This window comes from Cannabis sativa, chromosome 2, assembly GCF_029168945.1.
Source record: "Cannabis sativa cultivar Pink pepper isolate KNU-18-1 chromosome 2, ASM2916894v1, whole genome shotgun sequence".
Classification (NCBI taxonomy): domain Eukaryota; kingdom Viridiplantae; phylum Streptophyta; class Magnoliopsida; order Rosales; family Cannabaceae; genus Cannabis; species Cannabis sativa.
In genome coordinates this window covers 90956524-90969086 of record NC_083602.1, presented here as the reverse complement: position 1 = coordinate 90969086, position 12563 = coordinate 90956524, and the positions used below count along the sequence as shown (strand labels likewise).

Below are 12563 nucleotides of genomic sequence, written 5' to 3'. Positions count from 1 at the left end.
GTGGTTCTAACTGTATCTGCAAGCTCAAAGATGAGAAATCTTAATCTTGTAAATGCCAAATCGGGTTGTGTTTAGTTGATTCAACTGAGGAGTTCAGTGGCTGCAAACCAAATTTCTCACCATTCTGCAATGGAATGGAATGGAAGGCATAACACTTTATCTTGCTCAGTAACTCAACTGAATTGAATACAAATGTATGATGATATAAACAATTGACATTTTGCTGTTGTTTAATGCATGTAGCTAAAAGAGTATCATATTCTTTTCACACTGAGGACAAACTAATAATTAAACTAAATTTTTAAACAAGTGGTCAAGTAGTCCTTTGTCCTTTAATGGAAGAAGAGTAACCTAGATTACCATACGCATATTCAACAATGCCTGCTTTGTATTATATATATTGTTTTATAGCACAAATGACACAAATCAATCAACAAATTTCCAAAAACAAAAAAAAAAAAAAAAGAGATTGTGGCATTATTACAGAAATTTCTTCTGTCCCACCAGAAGCTAAATGATTCTCATTGAGGATTTGGATGAATATTTACATACATAAATTAAATTCGTTAAACGAAAATGTGAAAATGGAAGTACGACCAACGATAGAGATTTCCATAAAAAGTTAAGAGAAGATCACAATTGAGATAGGTTTCGATGAATGCTTAATTACTTGCCAAATTTTTTGAGTTTTTCTTGCTATTGCCATCTTGTCAAATCAAATTTTATTATGTGTTTCACCAACGATAATGTTTATGAGACAACAATCCAAACATATATATAATGGGTGACTATTCAATGGTTACATTTTTATTGTAACCATATGGTTACATTTTTTTTAACCTGTAATAGCAGGTTACCAATAGGTAAACTTTCCTTTTTTAGATTTAATTAATTATAATTAACTATTTTCTTAAAATAATTAATTAAATAGACATTCCTTTTTTAGAATTATTTAATTATAATTAACTATTTTCTTAAAATAATTAATTAAATATTTAACAAGACCTCTTTTAGCAATTAATATTTATATTTAAATCATTACTTGACTTATTTTAATAATTAAACCATTTAATTATAATATTTACAATAAAATTTATTTTTTTTTACAAAAATTAAACTTCTTTTGACACAAATTAAAATTCTCTTCTTATAATAAATTTTCAAATAATTAATTATTTTTAAATGATATTTAATTATTTTGTTACAATTATATGAACTAAGTATGAGGCCTCAAGCTAATCAATCGATAACAAGTGCAGCTATTTTTTTTCTAAAAAATCCTTCAACTTATTTCATTTTTTACTTTTTAAATATTTAAATAAAAAAATTAAATAATTAAGTGTAATAATTTAAAATTAAGATTACAAGTATAATAAAATTTAAATTATGAAATTATATGTGTATAATTTTAAATTATAAAAAGTTTTGCTATAAAATTTTAAATAATTTAAGTATAAAAAAATAAATTGCTAAAAGATCCTTATATAGTAATGAATTGCAAAAAATTAATTAATAATTATAATTAATTTAATTTTAAAATATAATTAATCTTAATTAAAGTTTTATAAGGAAATAAATGATTAGGTTACTTTCAGGTTACAAGTTATTTATTATTTATTTTTATTTAATTTCCAAAATAATCACAACCATTTAATAGTAATCCAATGGCTTAAAAAAATGTAACCATGATGGTTACAATAAAAATGTAACCATTGAAACCTCTTCCATATATAATATATTACATAATAACATATGAAACATTAAAATCACCAATTAAATTAAAACACAACAACACACAATTCGAATATTACACATTACATTCTAAATATTAATTATTGAATAAACAGACATTGGTGATTGATAGTGGCAAACACATCTTCCAAATCTTGATATCATATCATTGTCCCACTTATTAAATTCATATGTAGTCATCCTCCCGAATCTGCATTCATTCGTAGTAATGTCCATACAGAAAATGTATAAGCAAATAAGTACTAAGTACATATATACATATGTATTTACTAGTTTGTGAGTAAGTGTCGTTATCACTTTCACCCATTTGTAAGGGATGTATTTTTATTTGATAGTTGAAAGTTTTAAGTACACAATAATAAATAAGAGAAAAAATACATTAATAAAATTAATTGTGTGAAAATAAATTTAAATTTTTCATATATACTATTAACTTCATAACTAAGAAATAATAACATAATTAGATATTACACATATCAACTTATGGTTGCTTTGACACCATTTAGGATATGTAATTTAATTATTTCTAAAAAATAGATACATTTGACATACTATATGAATATTATCTTTTAGAAAATATATTCAAAGTAATTATAAACTAAAAATAAATAACTAATAATCAATGGGTAAGTTTATATATACATATAAATTTACGTGTCAAGTCACGTATGTTAATTTTATTTTAAGTTTCAGTTTTTTTAATATCATACTTTTAAAATTAATAATATTCAATGTAATGATAATCATTGAAATTTGAAAGCATAATAGTAATTTAAATAAAAACAAAAATTACTATTATACTTTGTAATTGTAATTAAAAAAAAATTAATATTCGTCCTAAATTTATCTTCGAAATTAATGAAAATACTCATCTGGTTAAACTATCAAAACATTCAAATTTAATTTAAAATAATATTTAAAATTTAACTAATTCTAAATATCAAAATTTGAAAATAATTTTTAATAAAAAAATAAACAATATGAACAAATCTTTAGGTAGATTAATTATATTTATGTTTAACTAACTACATGGATGTTGACCCTTTACGTGACAACATCTAATGATTTATTTATTTTTATTTTTAAAAAAAAAGTCACCAACAATTTTTCATAACCAAAAATTCTGTTATATAGCCACATTTTATATAGAATAGATATAGTACACCCAAAAAAAAGAGTGTTTTAGTGAAAACTAATAATATAATTAAAATATTTTAATTGCTTAAATATTATTTGGGTATACAATTTTATTATTCCTATTATAATAGATTTTATAAAAAAAAAATCTCATTTGTACACTTTAAAATATATATATATTTTTATATTTTTACAAAAATTTATATAGAAACCAATAAATTAATCTAAATTGTAACTAAAATTTACATCGCAACCCTCGTAGAAATTATCAGAGCAACCATCGAAGTAATCTAAACCCTAAATTTGAAAAAAAAAAAAATATATGGAGTAATTTAAAAAAAATAATAATAATAATTTAAAAATTTTAGTGTAGATAAATTGATAAAATAATGATAGAAAAGAAAAAGATTGGAATTAACAACAAAAGATATATATGTACCTTCATCACAATGGACGAATACACGTGATGGCACGTGGTTAACTTTGTGGAAATCTTCTCCTCCTTCCTCAATCCTTTCTTTGAATTTCTTAGGCATATAACCAATCTCCATCTCATTGAGTGTGTCGATGCTTTTTAGTCCATCTGGGACTCTCCTCAATCCCCTGCATCTATGAATACGCAAATAGCCAAGTGTAGGCAATGCACTTTCCTCCATTTTCCACTCTTTCAAGTTGTTCAGACCAACAAACCAAAGAGATTCAAGTCGAGGGAAACCTCCTCTTGAGCACACCATCTCCTCCCCCATATAGCTACACTCATCAATTTTAAGGACTCTTAATTTTGGTAGTTTTTCTAATGTTGGCATTGGATCATCTTCAAGTTCGAGAAACATCAAATTTAACTTCATAAGATTTGGGGAGAATTGGTTGACTTGTGGTAATCTTACTATAGACAATTCTACTCTAAGCTTATAAATGTGAGGACTGCTTAATATCAAAGGAACAATATCTATCTTGGTGCCATAATTATAATTCGTCACTTGTAACGAAAACAGATGAGTGAATGTGAGAGATTGGGGATTGTGCAAGAATGTCTTAAAATTTCCGTCCTCATAAATTCCTAATTTCTTGAGACTCTCCAACTGTAGAAGATCACTCAGTAGAAGATCCTTGCTACCAATACCTACCAATGTTTGTAAATTTCTAGGCTTAGTTGACCTCAAGAAATTACCAAATTTCACGCCCCTATCAGTTGGAGTGATAAAACATAGATGCCTCAGTTGCTCCAACTTGCACATGGAACTTGGTATTTTATCATTCTTGGTTCTTACTCTCAAAGTCTGGAGGCATCTTAAATTACCAAAAGAAGATGGAATCTTTTTGATTTCCCAATAAGGAATACTTAATAACCTTAGATGGATTAGATTCCCGATTTCTTTAGGTAACTTCAAAGTAGATCTGAAATTCACATGTTTATCACCAATAATCAAAACTCTAAGCTTCAAAAAGTGATTGCATACATGTCTCAATACTCTTTTCCTATATTCAATTCTTCCACCATCTACAGCAAGGCACCTGAGAGAGCCATCTATGTTTCCAACCATATGAATAAAATCATTAGCATTAGTACTTTCATTAGCACAGATGGAAACTCTTAGTACCTTTGTTTCTATTGGCTCTTCCCCTTTATTCTGCCAATCAGTAAAATGTAGAAAGTTTTCTTCTTGAGCTTTAGACACACACAAGTCTCGCATGAGATCATGAATGCAAAATGATTTTATCCTTTCTTTTGTTGAACTCATTTCTTTCACCTGAATCATACTCCTCTCTACCAACTCACACAACCAATCATATGCCACTTCCTCCCAAGTTCCCACAGAGCCTCTTCTTCGTGATATTAAACCTTCTGCTATGAGTATATGACATAACTCTTTTGTTCTTATCGGGACATCTTCAGCGTAACAAGCCAAGTACAGAAAACAGGGCTTCAAATGAGATGGTAACTCGCTGTAACTCAAACCTAACACCCCAGAAACACCATGGTAATTTGAGTCAACATCATGTTGTTGATAACCTTGACCTATGCAGAGAATTACATTTGCTTTCATCAACTCCCAGTCACGTATGGTGTGTTTCTTAGATAGAAGACCAGCGAGCACAATGATGGCTAATGGCAGACCAGAGCACTTTTTAAGCATCTCTACTGCTAATTCTTTCTTCCTTTCTTCATCATCATTTGAATCTAAATTTGTCCCTTAAAAATGATGAAAATGAATTATGATTTAACTTTTATATAAAGAGGCATACAAAATAATATTACTGGATTGTCATCATGTCAAAACATATGCATAAAATATAATTAAATTGAGCTCTGCCACTTAGATCCTATCTCAGTAATGCCAGTATAATATGTATATCTGCTTAACACACTAGGAACATATACAAAGCCAATGTACTGACATGTATAAATATAAATGGTAAAAGAAAAATTATTAAAAAGAATGAAGTAGTAGTCTGTATATTACCTGATGGATCTGTTCCAATAGAATAGCACTTATTCTGAAATAGCTCCCAACTCTCCTTGTCATTGAGCAAATGAGGTTCATGGATGAAACCATGTGGATCGGCATGCAAACCTACAACCTTATTCCGAGTAGTGAGTAAGATCTTGCTATGTAATGTGTCTCCCTGAATATTAGTAGGGAATGCATGTTTTAGAAGATCCCATGTTGTTGTGGTCCATATATCATCAAGAACCACCAAACATTTTTTCTGTTTCTGAAAGTTGTAAAGCTCCCTTGCTAATTCAACATCACTTAAGTTTTTGATTTCTTCTCTTCTTTCTTTGGTGGGAGAAGTGAAAGCGAAGTAAATTGATTCGAAGACATTGCGTGTATTACATTGCTGAGATATTGAGGCCCAAGCATAAGAATCAAAGTGAGTCCTGACATGAGGATGCTGATAGACCTTTCTTGTAAGAGTAGTTTTGCCCAAACCACCCATACCACATACAGAGATCACCTTATGCTTATGAGGGTTCTCTTTTTCAGTCAAAAGGGCAACCAACTCCTCAATATCTTTTCCAAATCCGACAACATGGTTGTCTTCGACATAAGAATAAGCTTGCCTCAACTGTCTTTGCTGTTGGACATAGCTGCTTGAAGAAGCTTCAGCTGCATTGTGTATCGATCTGTGTACTCCAAGTGCATCTAACTGTGAAGTCCAAGTATCAATGTTGGATGAGATCCTCTCAATCTCTGATCCAATTTTGTGGACATCAATTCCCTCTCTGAAGATGTTAATAGATCTTTTTAGTACACCTTCATTCCTCCTCAAAGTCACCTTGAGGACATAAGTCTCAATAACATCCTCCAAGGCATAAGCATTTTCTCTGATTTGGACAACCAAAAGGCGAACTCTCTCATTGGTACCATTTCTAACCCAAGCGTCAGCATCTTTTAAGAAAGCACTCATACATTGAAGCTTAATCTGTGCATTCCCCACTTGGGCTTCAACTCCACCCAAGAATTGAGCTTCAGAAATCACCAAGTCTCCAAGCCTTTCAATCACAAACGAAACAACAGCATCTGCCATATGATCTACAACAGAATTGAATTGAATTGTGTGATACGATATGATCTAACAACTAAGAAACAGATCTTTAAACATTCTACCCAAATGAATTATGTCTGCTGTTAACTCAATGTTACTTGTTTTCTGAAAAGCAGGTTTGTTTTATTTTCATGACCATATATATTATCTCCATGCCTTTCTTGTAAGAGAAAACAAAAATTAAACAATTTGTCATTTTGCTTTTGTTTGAATCATATATAGTTGGTGGGAGTAGCTAAAAGAGTATCATATTCTTTTCACATTGGCTAAATGGTTGTATCATATGTAAAAGACAAACTAAACTATATTAATTTACATGAGCCATTGATTTAAATTGTTGTAGTCAATTGGTTTTGGTAAGTTCTAACAAATTATAATTATTCTTATTATTGTAAGTTGATTAGTGGTTGTCCTTTGATGGAAGGAGTAGCAGATAGATTAGCATGCATATTCAACAATGGCTGCTTTTTATAATTGTATTATATATAGTTTTCTAGCTCAAATTACAGAAATCAATTAATTAATATAAATAAAAATCATGTAATATAAATCTAACAAGTAAGTTCCACCCTCTTTCTTTTAATTTTTCTAGCAAATGAAGACGGTGCATTATTATAGAAATAGAGATTAATCCTACTGTACGCTATTACCTACTCATATATTGACTGACTTTTTCAATGGTAATGCTTGTATTTTTTTTTTTTTTTGAAACGAAACCGATACAGGTTAAAATAACAAAGGTAACAAAGTTACGCAACTAGAGAGGATTTTCTTCCATCCATAACAGTTCATTATTTATCCTAAGGGCATGCAGAGATAACCCAGGAGAACTAAACAATAAAACTATAATATTAGAAAAGAAAACCTCAAAACTGAGAGTTGTCACTTCCGATCCACTAGTAGAACACCTACAAAATAAAGAAAAAAAAAATTAATACATTTTAAATATTTAATAAAAAATAAAATTTCCCTGACAAATAAAATAAAATAAAATATGAAATTTTATATAAATAGTCACACAGAATTCTCTAATATAAATACTAGAACTTATCTATTCTCATCTCTCTTGATGACGGTGACTACACTACATTTAATGTGTTATTATTAGACCAACCTGACCTTACAAAATTAAAACTAGCCATATAATAACTTTACAAAACCAAAACTAGCCAAGTAGCCATGTTAGCCTTGCAAAATTAAAACTAGTCATACTGACCTTATAAAATTAAAACTAGCCATACTGGTCTTACAAAACTAAAAACTAGCCATGCTAGCCTTACAAAACCAAAACTAGCTATACTGGTCTTACAAAACCAAAACCTAGCCACATTGGTCGTACAAAGAAAACTAGCAACGTTGGTCGTACAAAGAAAACTAGCCACATTGGTCATACAAAAAAAAAAAAACTAGCCACATTGGCCTTACAAAATCAAAAAAAATAAACCACTTACAAAACTAGACATATTGTCTTACAAAACCAAAAAGTACATTAGCCATAAAAACTAAAAAGCCATATTAGTCATAATTAAAATAACAATGATGACCATACGGGCTTTTGCACTATTTTTTGATAGTTTTGATACTTTTTACGACTTTTGTGCTTTTTATGGCTTTTGTGCCATTTTTATGGCTTGTCCTTATTTGTTTAGGGTAGTTTTGTAGTTTGGTCAATTGACAAGAGAAGTGATCCTGTTTGTGCTCATGATTTCTATTTCAACGACTTTTTCTCTTTTGACAGATAAGTATTTCAAGTTTAAGTCCTTATATTAAATATGAATTAGTTTACTATCGTTATTTCACATTATTTTTTTCATTATATTGTGTGGTAATAAAATTTTATTTTTTGTTATTTTGTAGGTTCTTTTGTGGAGGGCGCCTACAATTACAGAGAATTACCGATAATTCTAATTTTAAACATAATTTGTTTGACATTATTTTTTAGCATTTTTATATTAGGGTGCTAGTTTGTTGTTACTAGCCAAAGGGTAATACCTTTGGCTAGTTATTCTTAGAAATTTTGATGATTTTTTAGTTTTTTAGTATTGCTGAGAGCTAGAGTTTTGAAGTGTGTGTTAATTTCTAAATTGGTATATTATTTTTATTTTGAAGATTGTCATTCTAATATAAGTGTATTTTTTGTTTTGGTGTTGCAATTTTTTCAGTTTCGCTTTGCTTTGAAGACAACTAGTTAATAATGGAAAGGTGTTTTTTCAATGTGATGTGGTGCTGTTTGAAGACGTTATAGCTTTATTGTCTAAATTTTCGGGGGCAGTTTTGTCCCATGTGGCTCGGGATGAGAATTCTGCTTCGCATGGTTTGACAAAGCATGCCCTTCGGTTAGGCGATAAGTTATCCTGGTTCGAGGAGGTGCCATCGCCGATTGTGGATTGCTGCTTTGATAATCTTGTGTGATTTTGATCACCGCGTCAAAAAAAATAACAATGATGATAATAAGATAGGTTATCTTAATTTTTAGTTTTATTTTTATAAAAATAAAATAATAATTCTTACTTTATATATACTTTACCTATAGAAAGTAATTTAAAAAATTACCATTAATGATAGACTACACAAAATTAGGATTAGAATTCCATTAATGATAGACTACACAAAATCAGGAAGGTTAAAAAATAATTAAAAATAATTCTGAATAACTCCCAAATCTATAAATGGAATGAAAAAAAAACCTATAGATTCAAAATGAGAAAAAATAATAATAATAAATAGCTATGAAATTAAGAAATGCACAAAACAAAAAATTATATATTATAAATAACGAAATTATTAAAATTATAATAAATGTATTCACCATTAAAATAAAATATTTGACCAATAAAACTTCTTTAACACACTAAAACTAATTATAATTAATACTTTCCTATAATAAAATGGTTAACTTATAAAGGTGAGATAAAAATATTAAAGGTAAAATTCATATAAAATTATTAAATTGAAAAATAATTTTTACACGGAATAACATAAAAGGAACTTAATGAGAAAATTAACACATATAATAGGGTAATTTAATAATAGCATATAAAATCATGGGTCTATAATAACTCGAAATTAAAAGAGCAAATTTTACCTTAATGTCGCCATAATTTTTCTTAACTCATTGTAATTAGTGGACTTTTTCCTATCATCACGAAAAACAATTTCTTTCTCCAAAAAAAAAAAAATTGGACTGAAGTCGATGTAGTATGTCGAAAAACACATTCATAACAATAAAAAATTCAAACAACATCGATCAAAACAGAGAAGTCTCCAAAAATAAAAAACAATAATCCTATATGCACACTAATAACAATTGATATAAGAATTGAAGTTCAGGTCTTATAGATATTTAGATTTATAATGACAAATCAAGCCATCGCAAAAACTTGAAAAAGTACAATTACATACAAACGAAGCAAAATTATATGGAGGCATCAAGATTTTAATTTAAAACGAAAAACAGGAATTTGCACCAAGCAAAACTCCAACAAAATCCTAATCTAAATAATATGTTTAAAAAAGAGTAAATGTATATTATTATGATTCCAAGGCTTGGCCTTTGGCATTTTTCTCTCTACTCTTCTTGATACGAGCCACGATTAGGATAATAATTTAACAATAACAAAAATAATAATTAAAAACAAAATACTTACTGTAACTCTTGAGACTCCTTGGTCTATATCCTTTCTTGTTGTTGTGATAACCTCCATTGCCTTTAGAAGCCATAACAGCTGTTTGGATCATGGAAATGGTAATGAAAGCCAAGATCATGAAGGCCAGAAACTTAGGCATGGCCATTTTGTCGGAGAAACGTTAGAAAAGCTTTTTTACAATAATTACAGACACTTATTACAATAAGATCCATTATGCTGGTTATATAAAGAGGTTATAAACCAGAAAAGAAACAGATGATAAAACTTTTATCTTGTAAATGCCAAATCTAGGAGTGGTGGCATGCTAATTCTAGGAGTGGAAATAGCAGAAATTCGAAATACTGATTGGCCTCAGTCTGATTTTGCCATTATTTATTATTGATGGATTTGATATTTATTACATATTTGTTTGAAGATTAAACGTCCACTTCCTAATGGAACATATTTGTTTGAGGCTATGTGTGACATGAAAATATTAAACATTATTCAAAATATTTGTTAGGATCTCAATCCTAACTCCAATCCCAACCTACAACCTGCACACAGTTCTGTTGCACAAGTTATCAAGATCAATTCATCAAACAAAACAAGAACATAAAACAGTAATAGACACAATCAAATTAAAGAGGTTCGAACTTCCCCAAATAGATTCGGGAGCCTAATCCCCTTGTTTGAGCTCCATTGATCATAGGGTTCAGTTCTTAGCCATTGATGATCAGGGGCGGAGCCAGCATGAAAAGTTAGGGGGGACCAAACTATATTGTAAATTTAAGTGTCAAAATTTTAATGTTTTTATTAAATTCATAATTAAAATTAAAATACAGAACGTCTTTCTTGCATATCACGAAAATCATCGATAAGTGAATCCATACTAAATTTTTTGGCGATTTCTCTTTCAATATATACGAGCAAACAATCACTTAAAAATTCATCTTCTATCTTGTTGTGAAGTGTAGTCTTCACTATATTCATAGCTGAAAAAGATCGTTTTGTGGTAGCTGTGGAAACTGGAAGTGTAAGAATAAGAGTTATAACTTTATACACAATTGGAAAAATCTCGGGTTTTCTAATTTTTACCAACCACTGACATGAATCAGAAATGGTTGCTAAAACAGTAAAATCAGAAAGTTCTCGTACATGAGCAAAATGTTCAAATTGTGTCCTTAGTTGTACCATCTCGTATTCTGTAAAATCTTTTGGGTAAAATTTTTGTACCAACTTGCAAATATCATCAATTCTGAATGATATGTGCATCTCTCTTGGATCTAAAGCTGAACTAAGAATGAGTAACTCCACTGTGCTATCATTGAATTTGTTGTTTAATTCTTGTAGTTGAAAGTCTATCACTGCATTGAAAAGATCAACTCTGTAATAATGCTCAACTGTAATTGCATCTTGTTGACCACGACTTCTTCCTCTTTTTGTAGTATAGTGAGCATTAAAATCTGGCACAGGTATATTAACAGGTTCACAAAAAGATTTCACCTCATCAACTAATTCATCCCATCCATCTTCTATCAATTTTTGAATAAGAGTCTTAGTGGATGAAACAAGATGCATTGCATTTAAAATATCTTAAGACTGAAGTTGCAAAGCTTGACAGAGTATATTTGAAATCTCTAGAATTTTTTTCATAAGATGCAAAATGAAAATAAATTCAAAAGAAGTTAATGACTCATATACTGCATCTGCATCTCCTCGTTGAGCAAAAGTGGTGCCATCTTCATTAATATTCAATAAAACTTCACATGTTGCACTAAGCATTCTTATTAAACTAGAAATAGATTTCAAATGAGAACTCCAACGAGTATCACCTGCCCTTTGTAAAAAACCAATTTGATTAAGTCCTTTCTCACTTTCTAGTTCATCAATCTCAAGTAAATGAGCAATATTTGCAGCTTGAGCAGCTTTTAGTTGGTCATTGCGCTTACATGAAGCACCAACAATATTAACAATGGAGTTCAACTTTGTAAAAAATTGATGGACATGAATAACTTCTCTAGACGCAACAACTAATGCCAATTGCAAACGATGTGCAAAACAATGAACATAGTAAGCATAAGGACATTCACTTATAATTAAAGCTTGCAAACCATTAATTTCATTGTCCACGCATGTTACTTGCGCCATCATAACCTTGCCCACGAATAGATTGAACATCAATACTATAATTAGAGATTATAGAGAAAATACCTTCTTTTAATGTCAAAATAGCAGTGTCTTTGACATGAATAAGCGCGAAAAAACGTTCTTGCACATACTCATCTTTATCAACAAATCTCAAAACAATTGACATTTGCTCTTTCTTAGATTCATCTCGTGTTTTCAAGAATGGCCTCTCAAACTATGCTGCCACCAAAACTCAGAGAAACCTTTCACACTCAGTCTCTCTCAATCACTCAATCTCACCACAAATCTCACACTCTCTTTTTTTCTCTCAACTCCCAAAACCAACTCTAATTAACCAACCTCTAA

At 29.6% G+C, this 12563-nt stretch overlaps 2 protein-coding genes across 2 annotated transcripts; both read right to left on the bottom strand.

Annotated features, from left to right (window-relative positions):
- Positions 1 to 40: 40 nt before the first annotated feature.
- Positions 41 to 6521, bottom strand: LOC133034595 (putative disease resistance protein At1g50180). The gene is made up of 3 exons (XM_061109707.1): positions 5355 to 6521; positions 3329 to 5071; positions 41 to 177 (listed from the first exon to the last, which is right to left on the bottom strand). Exons 1-3 carry the CDS (start codon positions 6421 to 6423, stop codon positions 41 to 43), a joined length of 2949 nt encoding a protein of 982 aa, XP_060965690.1. The 5' UTR covers positions 6424 to 6521.
- Positions 6522 to 10901: 4380 nt separating this feature from the next.
- On the bottom strand, positions 10902 to 11648 carry LOC133034594 (uncharacterized). Its single transcript, XM_061109706.1, has 2 exons — positions 11177 to 11648; positions 10902 to 11095 (listed from the first exon to the last, which is right to left on the bottom strand). The coding sequence occupies exons 1-2, from the start codon at positions 11646 to 11648 to the stop codon at positions 10902 to 10904; spliced, it is 666 nt and encodes a 221-aa protein (XP_060965689.1).
- Between the last annotated feature and the right edge of the window lie 915 nt (positions 11649 to 12563).

What these genes read in the sequence shown, in the direction of transcription:
- LOC133034595 (XM_061109707.1), bottom strand. Translation starts at nt 6,423, where the DNA reads ATGGCAGATGCTGTTGTTTCGTTTGTGATTGAAAGGCTTGGAGACTTG. An exon ending in TATTGGAACAGATCCATCAG is followed by an intron (nt 5,072 to 5,354) that starts GTAATATACAGA and finishes GGACAAATTTAG; the next exon opens with ATTCAAATGATGATGAAGAA. An exon ending in ATTCGTCCATTGTGATGAAG is followed by an intron (nt 178 to 3,328) that starts GTACATATATAT and finishes TATTCAATTCAG; the next exon opens with TTGAGTTACTGAGCAAGATA.
- LOC133034594 (XM_061109706.1), bottom strand. Translation starts at nt 11,648, where the DNA reads ATGCATCTTGTTTCATCCACTAAGACTCTTATTCAAAAATTGATAGAA. An exon ending in AGCAACCATTTCTGATTCAT is followed by an intron (nt 11,096 to 11,176) that starts GTCAGTGGTTGG and finishes TTACACTTCCAG; the next exon opens with TTTCCACAGCTACCACAAAA.